This window comes from Pseudophryne corroboree, chromosome 2, assembly GCF_028390025.1.
Source record: "Pseudophryne corroboree isolate aPseCor3 chromosome 2, aPseCor3.hap2, whole genome shotgun sequence".
Classification (NCBI taxonomy): domain Eukaryota; kingdom Metazoa; phylum Chordata; class Amphibia; order Anura; family Myobatrachidae; genus Pseudophryne; species Pseudophryne corroboree.
In genome coordinates, this window is record NC_086445.1 from 679,142,857 (window position 1) to 679,163,184 (window position 20,328).

Sequence of the window (20,328 nt, forward strand, 5' to 3'; positions counted from 1 at the left end):
ACTGAATATTCAAATTTAGGACTCTCCCCCCCCTCCATATCCCCAAGTACCTCAGTGTACTTTGCCAGTGTTTTTTACTGAGCGAACAGGATATAGAGAGGTTGACAATGGAGAATCCCTATAACATAACGGACAACCACAAAGTTGATCCATAACCTTATTGTCAACTAAACAGTTGACACCTTAACCGATAGAACTTTATAATTTGAGCCAATTGGTGAAAATGTGTTACCCTAAGCTCCTTCGAGCTTAATACCATCCAAGTTAAATTTGTTCACTAAGCTCCCTTGAGCTTACAACAACCCAGGTAAAACTGCTCTGGGTGGGCGTCCAGTGCCCCCTATGGATTCAAAGAAAAGGATTTACCTGGTAAGTACCAAAATCCTATTTTCTTTATCATCCACTAGGGGTCACTGGAGTACTCTTGGGACGTACCAAAGCTTCCCTCGTGGGCGGGAGAGCTGTTTGATACTTGTAACAGTAGGCAGCCAAAGCTAAATGCTGATGGCGCCACCATTCATAACGTGTAAACGTGCACAAACGTGGTGCACTAAAGGCTATGTAGCCGCGTCGTAGACGCTCCACGACCCGCTGGGTGTGACATTCCCACAGAACCTGTGGGATGCTAATACTGACGTAGGCGATTGTAACTTAGCCTTAAAGTAAGCCTGACTTGTAGTCATTATTATCCAACCGGATAAAATCTGCTGAGAAACTGGCTAACCCCAGTTTGCAGTATCATATAGAACAAACAACGTATTCATATCACGTACTACATATATAAACGCGTAACGCGTGTACCACATTCAGAATTTTAGAATGTGCTGTCCCCACAGGAACCACTATTGGTATATTGATGTGAAGAATACGAAAGCGGATTTCGTCGGAAGATCTGCTTTGTAATGAGAAAACTCAAATACGGTGGCTTGGAATACAAGGCACCCAAATATGAAAACAAAATCCTTGCCGAAGCACCCTTGGCGAAGCCAAGGCTAGAAGAAAAATGTTTTCCAAAGTGAGAACTTAATACCCATTTGTTGTAAGGGTTCAAAAATATGAAACTTAATTCCCATTTGTTGAAAGGATTCCAAAATATGAAAACTAAGAAATCTGAACCCAACCTCAAATCGCCTGGCGCTGTAGGTGGGATAAATAGAGTCTGAACTTTGGTGACACCTTGTAGAAAGATGTTTACAGACGTAAATAGAGGCAAACGCTTTGAAAATAAGTTTACCACACAGATACCTGCACTCTTAGTGCAGATGAACGCAGTTTTCCATCCCATCCCGTTTAACAGAATACGGGTACTTGAAGTATGATGTTGGAAACTTCCGAGGTTTATAACCTATGTAAGCACACGAAATTTTTTTAATTATGAGCTGCCTTAAGCGGCTTACTATTTCGTAACATGGTTGGTATAACCGATACTGTAATTCTCTATTTTTTAAGAGAGCGGTCTGAACTCTCACCCCGTCAACCGCAGCTGCGGTACATAGATAATAGGTACATAGGTAACTATGGGTAAAAGAACGTTCCGTGATGTAACAGGTTGGCCGTATTATGAGCGGGCCAAGATCGTGTGCAAGTATTACTTGAAAATTCGAGAAGCAAACTTCTCCGAAACCCATGAGATACCACCAGTATGACTGTGACGAACTGTCTTCTGATCCGTTTTGGCAACGAAGAGAGAAGCGGAAAATGGTGGAGCCAGATACACGATGCTGAATGACCCCATGAATGTGATGTACACATACTGAGCTTTTGTAATTGTGGCGAGATGCCATTATGTATACTTGGGGTAACCGCCTTCTGTGGACTCACATATGAAACACCTCTGGATTTAATGTCCAGTTTTCAAGATCCAAACCCTGACGGGTGAGATCTTTTGTCTAACAAATGTCCACTCACGGATTGATGTCTTGACATTTTCACATAATGGCGTTCTGAGCCATTGAAGATTTGAGTTACCTGCCGCATTGCCATGCGGCTTCTTGGTTTTCACTGGTTGTTGTGTATGCAACTGCCGTTGCTTTGTTTGACTGCTTAAGGGCAGCGTGAGCCAGGCATGAAAAAACAAAATTACATGAAACTCACGGTTGTTCCTGTCCACAGAAATCTTTAGTAAAAAGCGAAAGATTTATTCGTTCTGAAGAGAACCCAGAGTCTATCCCTGGTCAGACTGAAAACGAATCATTTATTGCATTGTAAAATGCACAGAGTTCTAGGACATTTATCTATTGCATTGTAAAATGCACAGAGTTCTAGGACATTTATTGACAGCAATCTGTCGTGTTTTAGAACCTTTGCGTTGAAAACACATCTTTATTCTTAATAAGTGAATACACCAATGTACCGCTGTGCGTGTACCTTTGTTCTTGCTGGTGTAGTAGGTAAAAGTCTTTGATTTACCTTATTTATAATCTTACCTAGGAATTGACATCGTTTAGACCGACTTAGATGTGATTGTTTTCGAACTTAATCTGCTACCGCAGTATACCTTAGTAGCGCAAGATAGAGGAACTTTGTTGATACATAGTTCTTATGTGAGATGAGCGATTATTCCAACATCACTTTGGTAAATACCGGAAGCGATAAGCAACGGTATAAATGAAATGGTTAATGGTTGTGGCGATTTGCAAACGCTAGAACCTGTGATGAAGAAACCGGACTGGGTAAATACGCATTGTGAAGATCAAATGCAATTATACAATTTTGTGGCTGCAATAAGCAAAAACTAACTGCAGAAAATCCATTTTCTAACTGTAGTAAATGACTTGCTGATTGATATTGCAACGGAGCTGTTTGATTTTGCTCAAACAGACGGGAATAAGTAATTTTGACTCTGTTGGCGTACTATTGCCTGGTTTATAAACCAGCAAAGACTAAATGACAACCTGCCAAACCGTTCGCCAGAAGCAGTTTTGTACTCTAAGCTGTAAATAGCTGAGACATATATGAGTTGAAGTCATGAAACCTCGCAAATGTAACCTGAAAAGACGCACTTCCACAATTGTAAAAGAGGTCATCAAACCACTGGCTTGCTGACTGTAACGTCCTGTCGTTACAAGGCGTGAGTGATTTTTATAAAGGAATAAAACGCCGTTACAAGTATATTGTATGCGCTAATGGCAGAATATCGTAAAGGGATAAAATGTCGTTACACATATATCCAATTTAGGAGCAAACAAGCTCTGGCCTTGTCGCGCTTAACTAGCGACATTGAAAATAACCGGCGTTAGCAAAAGCTTTACAGATATACTCTGCAGCTTCTTTTAACCGTGATCGGCATGGTTTCATACATAGATTCTAGTGACCCAAATGTATCTGTGGTTTTTATAATGTTTGACAGAAACGCATATACCAATGGCGGATCGCGTCCTTTTGGAAACGATTATGTATGGTTGTCCAAAACCCCGCACTATCTGAATGCTGGACTAATGTACCCTTCTCACTTGTAGTTATCGGTGTGAGATTTGACATAGAATCGTGCATTAAATTATAAGACTAGTGAAATAAACACTCTGGTACCCAAAGGAAAATTGTCACTTTGGAAAGATTGTCTTTTGTTAGCGCTGGCGGAGTTATTCTGAGACTCCGATTACCGCTGTTTTAATTTGAATTGCCAATGTTAACATTTTTAGTCTGCACTAGAGCCTTATTCGCTATGTAGACAGACATCATAATAGGCAACAGACAGACACTTGCACGACTTAATAACATTATTATATGGCATATATATCTATATATATATGTTATTGCTGAACAGCATATTTATTAGGAAACTAAAGTCTTTATGTGAAAAGCAGTTCACATGGGCATGAAACCCGAACCAAATTCCTACTAACACCCCTGCGCCTTCTGGTGGCTTAAAGATGTAGGGCAGGAATGTTCTAGAATTATCTTGAACTAAAAAATTCCCACTAACACCCCTGCGCCTCCTTGTGGAGTAGAGGTGTATGGTCTGGAATTATAACTGGAAAACCAGCAATGATTAAAATGGCCGTCATGCCATGCTTTCCCAGAAAATCACAGTACAGGTTACCTGCTGCAGTTTTAATATAGGCTTAATAGCCTATTATACAGTTACTTTGCCCAGGTGTAGGATACAGTAAAATATATGCATTTATTCAAATAATATGAGCACTGCCTGCAGTGTATTTATCTTGCAACTAACCAAAAATAACAGAAAACATGGTTAAACGTGCAATAGGTTATGCCACTGATAACCTATTGCCAGCCAAAGCCTCATATATATATTATATATATATATACAAAGTGTTTACACATATAATCACAGTTCATACTGATATTATAGACAGTTTCGCCAGCAAAAGCTTCATTATATGTATATATATATAAAACGTGCTGAAACATCACAGTACACAGTGTACATTGTTTAACGTGCTGCGCTGCTTGTGTATTTTGAACCCCTGCAGCCTTTGCTGCTGCTATGGGTATTATTCCCCCCCCCCCCCCCCTGCATCCCTTACCTGCAGCGTACGGAGATCGGGAGCAGGGAGAGCAGGAGAGCCTGAATCTAGCGCCGGGGAGCCGTCCGGCAGCTGCTTCCTACAGCAGTACACAGTCTCCCTGTGTCTGCGGTGTCTCTCTGGAAGAGTGGCCTGCGTCCTTTAGTGACGTGCGGCCGCTCTCTTTAGTAGAGGAGCGTCTCGGCGGCGTGTAGCGGTGCCGGGCCATCAGAGCAGTGAGAGCGGCCGGCGTCTGAATGACGTGCGGCCGCTCTGCTTAGTTGAGCGCCCGGAGAATGTCGGCGGCGTGTAACGGTGCCGCATCAGAGCAGTGAGAGCGGCCGGCGTCTGAGTGACGTGCGGCCGCTCTGCTTAGTTCAGCCCAGGAGAACGTCGGTGGCGTGTAGCGGTGCCGTGCCCTCAGAGCAGTGAGAGCGGCCGGCGTCTGAGTGACGTGCGGCCGCTCTGCTTAGTACAGCGCACGGAGATTCTCGTACCGGGCCATCAGCGCAGTGAGAGCGGCCAACGTCTGAGTGACGTGCGGCCGCTCTGCGCATCGTTCAGCAAGACCTTCAGCGGCGTGCTCTTTCTACAGTATAACACTCACGTGCTCAGCGGCTATGGCATTTCTACAGTATAACACTCACACACAGCAGGGCGGCAGCGTGAGCTGACCGCCCTGACACTCATACCTTGTGCCGCCTTCTCTTCTCTCTGCAAGCTCCGTTTCAGCCTCATCTTGGCTGTGACGGAGCTTCTGTAAGCTCCTTGCAGCTGTAGATCCTTCCAGCTCTTTGTCTTATCCTGGCTGTGACGGAGCTTCTTTCTGTAAGCTCCGTTCAGTTTGCAGGAGACAGTGGCTGCCTGTGGCTGTGAGGGTGCTCTTTGTGAGGACCGACACGCCATGCGCTTGCCTATAGCGCCTGTGGCTGTGAGGGTGCTCTTTGTGAGGACCGACACGCCATCCGCTGCCTTGCAGCGGCACCATCCCGGACCCATGTTTTTCCATAAACTGAGACGGGAAGTGTAAAAATTAAAAATAAAAATAAAAATCTGAAAAGTGGCCATTGCCACAAGCCGATGTTCATCTGTGAGCACCGAAAAAACACTGGCAAAGTACACTGAGGTACTTGCGGATATGGAGGGGGGGGGAGAGTCCTAAATTTGAATATTCAGTGCCTTTGTTCGGCTACGCCCGTCCATATCCCAAGAGTACTCCAGTGACCCCTAGTGGATGATAAAGAAAGCTTTAGGACTAGCTGGTGTGCACTGGCTCCTCCCCCTATGACCCTCCTCCAAGCCTCAGTTAGGATACTGTGCCCAGACGAGCGTACACAATAAGGAAGGATTTTGAATCCCAGGTAAGACTCATACCAGCCACACCAATCACACCGTACAACTTGTGATCTGAACCCAGTTAACAGCATGATAACAGAAGGAGCCTCTGAAAAGATGGCTCACAACAACAACCCGATTTTTGTAACAATAACTATGTACAAGTAATGCAGACAAACCGCACTTGGGATGGGCGCCCAGCATCCACTACGGACTATGAGAAATAGAATTATCGGTAAGTAAATTCTTATTTTCTCTAACGTCCTAGTGGATGCTGGGGACTCCGAAAGGACCATGGGGATTATACCAAAGCTCCCAAACGGGCGGGAGAGTGCGGATGACTCTGCAGCACCGAATGAGAGAACTCCAGGTCCTCCTCAGCCAGGGTATCAAATTTGTAGAATTTAGCAAACGTGTTTGCCCCTGACCAAGTAGCTGCTCGGCAAAGTTGTAAAGCCGAGACCCCTCGGGCAGCCGCCCAAGATGAGCCCACTTTCCGTGTGGAATGGGCTTTTACAGATTTTGGCTGTGGCAGGCCTGCCACAGAATGTGCAAGCTGAATTGTACTACAAATCCAACGAGCAATCGTCTGCTTAGAAGCAGGAGCACCCAGCTTGTTGGGTGCATACAGGATAAACAGCGAATCAGATTTTCTGACTCCAGCCGTCCTGGAAACATATATTTTCAGGGCCCTGACTACGTCCAGCAACTTGGAATCCTCCAAGTCCCTAGTAGCCGCAGGCACCACAATAGGCTGGTTTAAGTGAAATGCTGAAACCACCTTCGGAAGAAATTGAGGACGAGTCCTCAATTCTGCCCTGTCCGTATGAAAAATTAGGTAAGGGCTTTTATAGGATAAAGCCGCCAATTCTGAGACACGCCTGGCTGAAGCCAGGGCTAACAGCATTACCACTTTCCATGTGAGATATTTTAAGTCCACAGTGGTGAGTGGTTCAAACCAATGTGATTTTAGGAATCCCAAAACTACATTGAGATCCCAAGGTGCCACTGGAGGCACAAAAAGGAGGCTGTATATGCAGTACTCCCTTGACAAACGTCTGAACTTCAGGAACAGAAGCCAGTGCTTTTTGGAAGAATATTGACAGGGCCGAAATTTGAACCTTAATGGACCCTAATTTGAGGCCCATAGACAGTCCTGTTTGCAGGAAATGCAGGAAACGACCCAGTTGAAATTCCTCTGTAGGGGCCTTCCTGGCCTCGCACCACGCAACATATTTACGCCAAATACGGTGATAATGTTGTATGGTTACATCCTTCCTGGCTTTGATCAGGGTAGGGATGACTTCATCCGGAATGCCTTTTTCCTTCAGGATCCGGCGTTCAACCGCCATGCCGTCAAACGCAGCCGCGGTAAGTCTTGGAACAGACATGGTCCCTGCTGGAGCAGGTCCTTTCTTAGAGGTAGAGGCCACGGGTCTTCCGTGAGCATCTCTTGAATTTCCGGGTACCAAGTCCTTCTTGGCCAATCTGGAGCCACGAGTATAGTCTTTACTCCTCTCCTTCTTATGATTCTCAGTACTTTTGGTATGAGAGGAAGAGGAGGGAACACATACACTGACTGGTACACCCACGGTGTTACCAGAGCGTCCACAGCTATTGCCTGAGGGTCCCTTGACCTGGCGCAATATCTGTCCAGTTTTTTGTTGAGGCGGGACGCCATCATGTCCACCTTTGGTTTTTCCCAACGGTTCACAATCATGTGGAAGACTTCTGGGTGAAGTCCCCACTCCCCCGGGTGAAGATCGTGTCTGCCGAGGAAGTCTGCTTCCCAGTTGTCCACTCCCGGAATGAACACTGCTGACAGTGCTATCACATGATTCTCCGCCCAGCGAAGAATCCTTGCCACTTCCATCATTGCCCTCCTGCTTCTTGTGCCGCCCTGTCTGTTTACGTGGGCGACTGCCGTGATGTTGTCCGACTGGATCAACACCGGCTGACCCTGAAGCAGAGGTCTTGCCTGACTTAGGGCATTGTAAATGGCCCTTAGTTCCAGGATATTTATGTGAAGTGACGTTTCCATGCTTGACCACAAGCCCTGGAAATTTCTTCCCTGTGTGACTGCTCCCCAGCCTCTCAGGCTGGCATCCGTGGTCACCAGGATCCAATCCTGAATGCCGAATCTGCGGCCCTCTAGGAGATGAGCACTCTGTAACCACCACAGGAGAGACACCCTTGTCCTTGGAGACAGGGTTATCCGCTGATGCATTTGAAGATGCGATCCGGACCATTTGTCCAGCAGATCCCACTGAAAAGTTCTTGCGTGGAATCTGCCGAATGGAATCGCTTCGTAAGAAGCCACCATCTTTCCCAGGACCCTTGTGCATTGATGTACTGACACTTGGCCTGGTCTTAGGAGGTTCCTGACTAGGTCGGATAACTCCTTGGCTTTCTCCTCCGGGAGAAACACCTTTTTCTGTACTGTGTCCAGAATCATCCCTAGGAACAGCAGACGTGTCGTCGGAATCAGCTGCGATTTTGGAATATTTAGAATCCATCCGTGCTGTCGTAGTACTACTTGAGATAGTGCTACTCCGACCTCTAACTGTTCTCTGGATCTTGCCCTTATCAGGAGATCGTCCAAGTAAGGGATAATTAAGACGCCTTTTCTTCGAAGAAGAATCATTTCGGCCATTACCTTGGTAAAGACCCGGGGTGCCGTGGACAATCCAAACGGCAGCGTCTGAAACTGATAGTGACAGTTCTGTACCACAAACCTGAGGTACCCTTGGTGAGAAGGGCAAATTGGGACATGGAGGTAAGCATCCTTGATGTCCAGAGACACCATATAGTCCCCTTCTTCCAGGTTCGCTATCACTGCTCTGAGTGACTCCATCTTGAACTTGAACCTTTTTATGTAAGTGTTCAAGGATTTTAGATTTAAAATGGGTCTCACCGAGCCGTCTGGCTTCGGTACCACAAACAGCGTGGAATAATACCCCTTTCCCTGTTGTAGGAGGGGTACCTTGATTATCACCTGCTGGGAATACAGCTTGTGAATGGCTTCCAATACCACCTCCCTGTCGGGGGGAGACGTTGGTAAAGCAGACTTCAGGAACCGGCGAGGGGGAGACGTCTCGAATTCCAATTTGTACCCCTGAGATACTACCTGCAGGATCCAGGGGTCCACTTGCGAGTGAGCCCACTGCGCGCTGAAATTCTTGAGACGGGCCCCCACCGTGCCTGAGTCCGCTTGTAAGGCCCCAGCGTCATGCTGAGGACTTGGCAGAAGTGGGGGAGGGCTTCTGTTCGTGGGAAGAGGCTGTTTGCTGCAGTCTTTTTCCCCTTCCTCTGCCCCGGGGCAGATGTGAGTGGCCTTTTGCCCGCTTGCCCTTATGGGGACGAAAGGACTGAGCCTGAAAAGACGGTATCTTTTTCTGCTGCGAGGTGACTTGGGGTAAAAAGGTGGATTTTCCAGCCGTGGCCACCAGGTCCGATAGACCGACCCCAAATAACTCCTCCCCTTTATACGGCAATACTTCCATATGCCGTTTGGAATCCGCATCCCCTGACCACTGTCGCGTCCATAATCCTCTTCTGGCAGAAATGGACATCGCACTTACTCTTGATGCCAGAGTGCAAATATCCCTCTGTGCATCTCGCATATATAGAAATGCATCCTTTAAATGCTCTATAGTCAATAATATATTGTCCCTGTCCAGGGTATCAATATTTTCAGTCAGGGAATCCGACCAAGCCACCCCAGCACTGCACATCCAGGCTGAGGCGATTGCTGGTCGCAGTATAATACCAGTATGTGTGTATATACTTTTAAGGATATTTTCCAGCTTCCTATCAGCTGGTTCCTTGAGGGCGGCCGTATCAGGAGACGGTAACGCCACTTGTTTTGATAAGCGTGTGAGCGCCTTATCTACGCTAGGGGGTGTTTCCCAACGCGCCCTAACCTCTGGCGGGAAAGGGTATAATGCCAATAATTTTTTAGAAATTAGCAGTTTTTTTATCGGGGGAAACCCACGCTTCATCACACACCTCATTTAATTCATCTGATTCAGGAAAAACTACGGGTAGTTTTTTCACACCCCACATAATACCCTTTTTTGTGGTACTTGTAGTATCAGAAATGTTCAAAACCTCCTTCATTGCCGTGATCATGTAACGTGTGGCCCTACTGGAAAATACGTTTGTTTCCTCACCGTCGACACTGGAGTCAGTGTCCGTGTCAGTGTCTGTATCGACCTGAGGTAACGGGCGTTTTATAGCCCCTGACGGTGTTTGAGACGCCTGTACAGGTATTAACTGATTTGCCGGCTGTCTCATGTCGTCAACAGTCTTTTGTAAAGTGCCGACACTATCACGTAATTCTTTCCATAAGACCATCCAGTCAGGTGTCGACTCCCTAGGGGGTGACATCACTAACACAGGCAATTGCTCCGCCTCCACACCATTTTCCTCCTCATACATGTCGACACAGCGTACCGACACACAGCACACACACAGGGAATGCTCTGATAGAGGACAGGACCCCACTAGCCCTTTGGGGAGACAGAGGGAGAGTTTGCCAGCACACACCAGAGCGCTATATAATATATATATATATATATATATATATATATATATATATATATATATATATATATATATATATACATACACACACACACACACACATATATATACACAGGGATAACCTTATATAAGTGTTTTTCCCTAATATAGCTGCTGTATATATTAATATGCCAATTTAGTGCCCCCCCTCTCTTGTTTTACCCTGTTTCTGTAGTGCAGGACTGCAGGAGAGAGTCAGGGAGCCTTCCTCCAACGGAGCGGTGAGGAAAAAATGGCGCTTGTGTGCTGAGGAGATAGGCTCCGCCCCTTTTTCGGCGGCCTTTCTCCCGCTTTTTTGTGGAAAACTGGCAGGGGTTAAATACATCCATATAGCCCAGGAGCTATATGTGATGTATTTTTAGCCATTTAAGGTATTTTCATTGCGTCCCAGGGCGCCCCCCCCCCCCCCAGCGCCCTGCACCCTCAGTGACCGGAGTGTGAAGTGTGCTGAGAGCAATGGCGCACAGCTGCGGTGCTGTGCGCTACCTTATTGAAGACAGGACGTCTTCTGCCGCCGATTTTCCGGACCTCTTCACTCTTCTGGCTCTGTAAGGGGGCCGGCGGCGCGGCTCCGGGACCCATCCATGGCTGGGCCTGTGATCGTCCCTCTGGAGCTAATGTCCAGTAGCCTAAGAAGCCCAATCCACTCTGCACGCAGGTGAGTTCGCTTCTTCTCCCCTTAGTCCCTCGATGCAGTGAGCCTGTTGCCAGCAGGTCTCACTGAAAATAAAAAAACCTATTTAAACTTTTACTCTAAGCAGCTCAGGAGAGCCACCTAGATTGCACCCTTCTCGTTCGGGCACAAAATCTTAACTGAGGCTTGGAGGAGGGTCATAGGGGGAGGAGCCAGTGCACACCAGCTAGTCCTAAAGCTTTTACTTTGTGCCCAGTCTCCTGCGGAGCCGCTATTCCCCATGGTCCTTTCGGAGTCCCCAGCATCCACTAGGACGTTAGAGAAATATGAAATATCCAAGTAATCTAAACTAGGGGAGTTGGAGAGGAAGGGAAGTCAGGAACGTGTTGGTAAGGGAGAAAGGAAGAGAAGGGTGGAAACCTGTTAGCAGGAGCTGCGTGCAGTTGTAAACCATAGATCACGATTGTGAACCTCAAAAGTAATCCAGGGGGACACCAGAGTTTAGAAAATGTAAGCAGGTTTTCATGCAGATAACGGGGGCGGAGAAATGGGGTAGAGAGAACAGTCACAGGATCTATGAAACAAATTGTGAATATGAATCTCTCTATCCATCTCTCTTCCCATCCATCTATATCTATCACTATCTATCTATCCTTTACAGTACAAAATATTGTAGAACATGGACAATGTGTATACACCTAAATACTAGTTTAGTAAAGGAATTGTTTTGAGAAAACGTATTGCAGTCTCATTGCGGGGAAAGACATGTAGGATGAGATGTAGCGAACCTTCGATAAAGGGGAGATGTTGCCCATCGCAACCAATAAGCTTCAAACTCATTATATAGACACTGTTAGATAAATGCCAACTATTCCATCATTGTTCTTTTGAAGGGTTGATACATCTCCCCTTTAGGTTAAGTGATCACATTACAAAAGCAAAAGACCAGTCTTAGACCTCACCTGTAGCTTTTAGCCTGGGCTTGGGTACTTTCTTCTGTTTCTTTTCTGGCAAAGGTTTTTTCACAATTTTCTTCTTCTTCTTTGATCGCCCATAATCACTGTCATCATCATCTTCCACCATGAAATCTTCATCACTGCCAGAATCCTCTGGAAACAAAAGAATTGCCATTCAGTCTGATAAAAGTCATATTATCTTCATGAGCTCCCCTTGCTGAATCACGGACATGAGAGTGCCAAATGTATAGGTAATTGTGAGGCCAGACTGAAGCAATCAATTCTATGGTCTTCCACTGACACCGTGGGAACCGCAGCTATGTAGAATGACAATGGACAGCGATCAAGTGCTAACATGCCAAAATAGGATTTTGGTACTTACCAGGTAAATCCTTTTCTTTGAATCCATAGGGGGCACTGGAGTACTCTTGGGATATGGACGGCCTCCGCAGGAACAGGGCACTGAATATTCAAATTCAGTAACTCCTCCCCTCCATACTCCCAGAGTACCTCAGTGTTTTTTACTGAGCCGAGCAGGAGCGATAGAGAGGTTGACAATGGAGAATTACCTATAACATAACGGACAATTATAAAGTTGACACATAACGTAACGGACAACGAAACAGTTGAAACCATAACCGATAGAACTAGAAAATTTGAACCAGTCGGTGAAAATGTGTTACCATAAAATCCCCTGAGCTTACTACAAACCAGGTAAAACTGCTCTGGGTGAGCGTCCAGTGCCCCCTATGGATTCAAAGAAAAGGATTTACCTGGTAAGTACCAAAATCCTATTTTCTTTTTCATCCACTAGGGGTCACTGGAGTACTCTTGGGACGTACCAAAGCTTCCCCCGTGGGCGGGAGAGCTGTTTGACACCTGTAACACCAGGCGGCCAAAGCTAGATGCTGATGCCGCAAAACGTATCAAACTTGAAAAGCGTACAAACGTGTGCACTGAAGACCATGTAGCCCAACGGCAAAACTGCGTCGTAGAAGCTCCACGACCAGCTGCCCATGAAGTTCCCACAGAACGCGTGGAATGAGCTGTCACTGATGTATGCGGCTGTAACCTAGCATTAAGGTACGCCTGACGTATAGTCCGTGTTATCCATCTGGATAATGTCTGCTTAAAAGCTGGCCAACCCATCTTGGCAGCATCACAGAGAACAAACAACATATCAGGCTGTAGACGTTCGGGATACATAAACGCGTAATGCGCGTACCACATCCAGAGTTCCAGAATGTGCTGTTAACACAGGAACTACTATTGGTTGATGTGAAAGGATGACACTACCTGTGGTAAGAAAGCGGGATTCGTCCGAAGATCCGCTCCGTCATCATGAAACACCAAATACGGTGGCTTGCATGACAAGGAACCCAAATCTGAAACACGCCTTGCCGAAGCTAAGGCTAGAAGAAAAATTGTTTTCCAAGTGAGAAACTTCATATTTTGAACCCTTACAGCAAGTGGATATAAAGACTGGAAGAAATCTAAAATCAGATTCAAGTCCCATGGCGCCGCAGGTGGAATGAATGGAGGCTGTACTCTGAGGACACCTTGTAGAAAAGAATGTACCGACGGCAAAAGAGCCAATCGTCTTTGAAAATAAATTGACAACGCAGATACCTGCACCGTCAGTATAGATAAACGCAGTCCTCCATCTAACCCCGTCCGTAGAAATAACAAAAGACGGGATAACTTGAAAGATGTCGGAAACTTCCGAGCTTCACACCAACCTATATAGGCACGCCAAATTCTGTAATAATGAGCTGCCGTAACCGGCTTCCTAGCTCGTAACATGGTTGGTATAACAGATACTGTAACGCCCTCTCTTCTTAAGAGGGCGGTCTCAACAGCCACCCCGTCAAACGCAGCCGCACTAAATCGGGGTAAAAGAACGGACCCTGTTGGAACAGGTCTGGACGTAGTAGGAGCGGCCAAGAATAGACCGCGGAGATCGAGAACCAAGCTCTCCGAGACCAATGAGGCACCACTAGTATGACTGTGACGGACTCTTTTGATCCGTTTTAGCAACAGAGAGAGCAGCGGAAACGGTGAAACCAGATACACGAGGCTGTACGGCCACGCATTGTGAGAGCATCCACCGCCACTGCCCTTGGATCTCTCGTTCTGGACACATACTGGGGCGTTTGGTAATTGTGGCGAGATGCCATCAGGTCCACCTGAGGATAACCCCACCTGTGGACCAACATTTGAAACACCTCTGGATTTAATGCCCATTCTCCCGGATGAAAATCCCGACGGGTGAGATAATCCGCCTCCCAGTTGTCCACTCCCGAAATGAACCCTGCCGACACCACCTGGTGGTAGTCTGGCCAATGGAGGATTGGAGCTACGTCCCGCATTGCCATGCGGCTTCTCGTTCCTCCTTGGTTGTTGATGTATGCGACTGCCGTCGCGTTGTCTGACTGCACTTGGACAGTCCGAGAGGGAAGCATGTGTACTCGTAGTGCATTGTAAATTGCGCAGAGTTCCAGGACCTTTATAGACAGCAATCTGTCGTGATCCGCCCAGAGACCCTGTCGTTGAACCACAGCTCCCCAACCTCAAACTCACGTTCGCCGTTAGAATTATTCAATTCCAGCCGCCGCCTGCAGGTATTGTGTACCTTGAGCCCCAGAGTAGAGACACCCTCGCCGACAACCGCACCCTGTGGTAAACCTGCAGATGCGAGGCCGACCACTGTGCGAGCACATGCTGTTGAAATGGACGCGAGTGAAATCTTCCGAACTGAAGCGCTTTGAAAGCTACCACCATTGCTCCTAATAGGCGAATGCACAAATGTACAGAGACTGTGCGTGGCTTGAGCACTAATTGTACCAGATGTGAAGAATCTGTACTTTCTGATGTAGTAGGTAAAGTCTTGATTTACCGTATCGAGAATCATACCTAGGAATTGAAGTCGTTGAGACGGAATTAGATGCGATTTCTTGAAGTTGACACTCCAACCGTGGTGTACGTTAGCAGCGCAAGTTGGAGGAGCATCTGTGGAGACGGAGCTTTTATGAGCAGATCGTTTAAGTACGGAACGATTGTCACTGCCAGGGACCTGAGATGGGATATCAGCACAGACATCACTTTGGTAAATACCCGAGGCGCTGACGAGAGGCCAAACGGCAGAGCCTGTTAATGGTTGAGGCGTATTGAAAAACTCAAGAACCTCTGATGAGGCGACCAATCGAAACGTGTAAGTACGCAACCGTGAGATCAAGCGCAATCATGCAATCTTGTGGCTACAAATCTGCAATTACTGACCGCAGAAATTCCATCTTCAATCAGTAGAAAGTGACTTACTGATTGAGACTGTGACGGAGCCCTCCAGCTTCGGTACCCCAAACAGACGGGAATAATAACCCTGACCTTGTTGGTGTACCAGGGCCGGAATTAAAAACTGCTGAATCCAGCAGAGACTGAATGGCAATCTGCCAAAACGCCTTCTTGTCGTCCGACAGAGGCAGGCCTGTCTTGAAAAAGCGCAGTGGCGGGAGACAGCTTTCTTTTAACACTAAATTGCGGATACCTCCATCAGTGGATGCCTGGAATCCCGGCAATTGTAACGTCTGAAGCCGCGCTCCCACAATTGGAAATCCGAGATGGCCTGGGAGCCCGCAAGCCACTGGCTTGTTGGTGACTTTAGCGCCCTGGCGTTACAAGGTGTGGCTGTTTCTCTACCACAGCCTTGAAAGGACTGAAGTCGAAAGGCTTTGAACGCCGGACCAGAGTATTACCGTCTTGGTACCGGTGGAGACAATGGCAGGAAAACTAGACTCTACCCCCCCCCCCCCCCCCCCCGCCTGAGAAATGCATTTGTCCAATTTAGGACCAAACAACTTCTGTGCCACCGGTCTGTTGACCTCTGACTCCGCTTGCCAAGAACGCAGCTAGAGTACTTGTCGTGCTGTAACGAGCGACGATGAAAAGCGAGAAGCGAGCTAACAGCCGGCAGCCGAAGCTGTACATAGATACTCAGCAGCTTCTCAGATTTGATTAACGATAAGTATAACGTGATCGTCATTGTTCCCATACAAAGAGCGCCTCAGTGACCCAAATCTATCTTACGTCTGAAGGGTCTTTATAAGGTTTGACACAGACGAATCCACCAATTGCGGATTCTCCAATGTAGATGTCACTGTGTGGAAACGGGTAAGTAGAAGGTAGAGAACCGGTTATTCGGTTAGTTTGCGTTTCTACTAACATCTTAAGATATCCTAAATAAGAACCCCATTGGAGATCTGTCGTTTAGTAAATACGACTTATTATATGTTAGAGGCTCCTTAGTCTCTAAACTTCAGAGACTGACGCACTGGTCATTATCAATGTGTCAAAAACTGCACTGACTGCTGGTCTAATGTGCCCTCCTCACCTTTATTTAGCGCCGTGAGGTTTGGCATAAAATTGTCAGACTGCAACATAGCAGAAACGGTTAAATTATAAGACCAAGTAAATTAATACCTGTTACCCAAAGTGAAGTTGGACCTTTGCAACGGCTGAGACTCCTCTGTTAGATTTGGCGGTCTCATCCGAGACTCCGATCTTGCTGCTCGTGTCGAGCGGCGGCCACGTAACAGAGGAATGACACCGGGTTCCGGAGTGGAAACCTACAAAACATACTGAACATGTGGTAGATTCATGTACAGACATTGCAGTAAAACTTCATTTTAGCCTTTGCTGATGCCGTACTCATTAAGCAGACAGACAACACAATAAACAAAGACAGACACTTCCACGACTCAGTAAAATCGTTACTAAGGTGTGATATAGATATATATATATAGATATATAGATATATAGATATATAGATATATAGATATATAGATATATATATATAGATATAGATATAGATATAGATATAGATATAGATAGATATAGATATAGATAGATATAGATATATATAGATATAGATATATATAGATATATATATATATCTATCTCCGCAGTGCAGTGCACGTGGCCAGTACTATTTGAAACCTGATATGAAATTCCCCCTTATACCCCTGCGCCTCCGGTGGAGTAGAGATGTAGTACAGGAACGTTCTGGAATCATAGGAAAACACAGGAAACATGTTAAAAAAGGCCCACATTCCATGCTTACAGTTAGAATCACAGGGCAGGTTACAATACATGACTTTAGAACCTGTACCTGACATTGCCTTTAAGATAGGCTTAACAGCCTATTAATATAACCCATGCAGCATAATATACCCCATGCAGCACACTATACCCCATGCAGCATAGCATTATGTAATATGCAGGCAGCCATGCAGCCTATGCTTACTCCTTGCAGCTGCGCTGCCTGTGCAGACCTCTCCCCCTCCCCCTGTGCTCCGTGTAGCGCTGTGGGTAGCCGATCCTGTCCGGAGGAAGTGCAGGGAGGCAGGTAGCGCGATATAAGGAGAGCGGCCATGGAAGTGTGGCCGGCGGGTGTGCACGGAGTGCGGCGGGCCGGCGCGGCGCTAGGCGGAGCGGGTGTGCACGGAGTGCGGCGGCCCGGAGCGGCTCTTGGCGGCAGGGCTGTGCAGCAGCGGGCGCTGAGCCCGGACAGCGCGGCTGGGGCGGGCGGCCGGGAGTAGCGGCGGGTGCGGGCGGCGTTACAACACGGACCCCACACAGCGGGGCGGCAGCGTGCGCTGACCGCCCCGTCCCCCCAGCATACCTTGTCCTGTAGGGAGGGCTGCGACGGGGCTGCTTCCTGCAAGCTCCGTCCAGCTCTTGCAGCAGTTCATGGCTGTGACGGGGCTTCTATCTGTAAGCTCCGTCCTGCAGCAGGTAGTGAGCTGCGTGTGGCTGTGAGGGTGCTCTTTGTGAGGACCGACACGCCATGCGCTGCTCCGTGCAGCGGCACAATCCCGGACCCATGTTTTTAGTAGAAACTGGGAAGGGATGTGTCTTAAGGTGTAAAAATAAAAAATAAAAAAATTCACTAAGTGTGGCAGCGCCACACCAGCCCTGTTGCTCCGACGAGCACAGAAAAAACACTGAGGTACTCTGGGAGTATGGAGGGGAGGAGTGTTACTGAATTTGAATATTCAGTGCCCTGTTCCTGCGGAGGCCGTCCATATCCGAAGAGTACTCCAGTGACCCCTAGTGGATGAAAAAGAAATTGGCAGTTTTAAAAACACCTAGTTTTTTTCTTTACAGTATGAGAGCACTCTTCAAGCACTTAGTGGTTGCATTTGAAATTGCTTAAGTGGGTATAGGCTACATAGATAGTTCCTAGAACTACTTTCAGCATGTATTCCTGTACATATCCAACACATAGAAAGAAGAAATTAAGTATATCAATTGGTGCCAAATCTCAGCCTTGCATCTAAAGTACTACTTCAATCTGTAAGGACACCTAACACTTATATGAACCAATAAACATGATCACTTGTTTAGACCGTTAAATGGTAAAGCCACTACACTACAGCAAATTAGTTAAGCGTTTCGGGGGAGGTGGCTATCTGTATAGGATACCTTCGTTTGGAAGTTCCAGCCTTTAAACAGTGGTGTAAATAAAAGGAAATAAATTGATTAGCTCAGTACAGGGGTGAAAGCAATGGAGGGGTTAACTCATCAGTATGGGAGTTTTAACAGTAGAGAACATGCCAGTGCAATTTAACTCACTCTCCAGAAATTGTGCTTCGTCTTCCTCCTCTTGCTCCTCGTCCTCACTGCCAGCATCTCCCATTAACATTTCTCTCTGTTTGGAGACTGCCTTGGATGCAGCTTGCCTTTGTTGGCGGACATTTTTACGTTGTTCCTTTTCATCATCACTGTCATCTAATGTAAACCCCATATTAAAAAAAAAAAAAAAAAAGTTTTAAGGCGATAAACAAAAAACAATCTAATGTACAAGATAAGAGAAAAGCTATGCACTGGAATATCCAAATATCATAAACCTTATATACTGAATAAGGGTTAGAACAAGAGCTAGAAAGAGGCAGCTGTCTTAAGCAAAGGCTTCAGGCCCACACAATTTGACAAAATAATGTAAAACAATCAAATAGTGCTACGCAGATACTTTTAATGATCAGTGGTTTGGAATTTTTGCCTCAAGTGCATAACCATCTTATTCCACAGCCGGCTTAACTGTATACTGCAGCACTATAGAACGTCAGGGATATTTAATATACACTACTCCAAGATGGAGATGCTCCTGAACTTGCAAATTAGAAGAGAAATCAAAAACTTTGCTACCTGGAGCTGCCCTTTTTCTTGATTTGGAACCACGCCTCTTCTCAGGTACAGGCTTTTTGCCCTTTTTACTCTTTTTTGCACTTTCGAAATCCTTATCTGCTTTGCCATCCCCTGCAGCCAATTCCTCATCACTGCCAAAATCCTCTTCTGAAGCAAAAACACAAAAATCAGATCTTAATATAAATACATTATATCTACACTTCTTACAAAGTATAGGGTCATTCCATGTCAGTTCAACCAGGCTTATCCACCCATCTCAGATTTTTATTAAAATTTTGTAGTTGGTGTAAAAATAGGATTTTGGTACTTACCAGGTAAATCCTTTTCTTTGAATCCATAGGGGGCACTGGAGTACTCTTGGGATATGGACGGCTTCCGTAGGAACAGCACTGAATATTTAAATTTAGAACACTCCACCCATCCATATCCCCGAGTACCTCAGTGTTTTTTACTGAGCCGAACAGGAACTATAGAGAGGTTGACAATTGAGTATTACATATAACATAACGGACAATAACGAAGTTGACACATAACGTTACTGACAACTAAACAGTTGACACCCTAACCAGCACGTGATAATTTGAACCAGTCGGTGAAAGTGTGTTACCATAAGATCCTCAGAACTCACCACAACTAGGTAAAACTGCTCTGGGTGGGCGTCCAGTGCCCCCTATGGATTCAAAGAAAAGGATTTACCTGGTAAGTACCAAAATCCTATTTTCTTTTTCATCCACTAGGGGTCACTGGAGTACTCTTGGGACGTACCAAAGCTTCCCCCGTGGGCAGGAGAGCGGTTTGGCACCTGTAACACTAGGCGGCCAAAGCTAGATGCTGATGCCGCAAATGTATCAAACTTGTAAAAGCGCACAAACGTGTGCACTGAAGACCATGTAGCCGCACGGCAAAGCTGCGTCGTAGAAGCTCCCCGACCAGCTGCCCATGAAGTTCCCACAGAACGTGTGGAATGAGCGGTTACTGATGTAGGCGGCTGTAACCTAGCATGAAGGTAAGCCTGACGTATGGTCAGTTTTATCCATCTGGATAAGGTTTGTTTAGACGCTGGCCAACCCATCTTGGCAGCATCATAGAGAACAAACAACGTATCCGTCTTACGAACTGAAGACGTTCGGGATACATAAACGCGTAA

At 46.4% G+C, this 20,328-nt stretch overlaps 1 protein-coding gene and 1 non-coding gene across 3 annotated transcripts in view; both read right to left on the reverse strand.

Moving 5' to 3' along the window:
* The window catches only part of NUCKS1 (nuclear casein kinase and cyclin dependent kinase substrate 1), a 144,359-nt gene that overhangs the window by 19,387 nt on the left and 104,644 nt on the right, over positions 1 to 20,328 (reverse strand). For both annotated transcript variants that reach the window (XM_063955150.1, XM_063955151.1), the window contains exons 5-7: positions 19,182 to 19,328; positions 18,609 to 18,764; positions 11,985 to 12,131 (exon numbers count right to left, since the gene is read on the reverse strand). In XM_063955150.1, the coding sequence (XP_063811220.1) occupies positions 11,985 to 12,131; positions 18,609 to 18,764; positions 19,182 to 19,328 (450 nt within the window). The remainder of the gene's footprint in view (positions 1 to 11,984; positions 12,132 to 18,608; positions 18,765 to 19,181; positions 19,329 to 20,328) is intronic.
* Positions 2,051 to 2,166, reverse strand: LOC135054155 (U5 spliceosomal RNA). Its single transcript, XR_010243394.1, has one exon. It is a non-coding gene; the product is annotated as a U5 spliceosomal RNA (small nuclear RNA).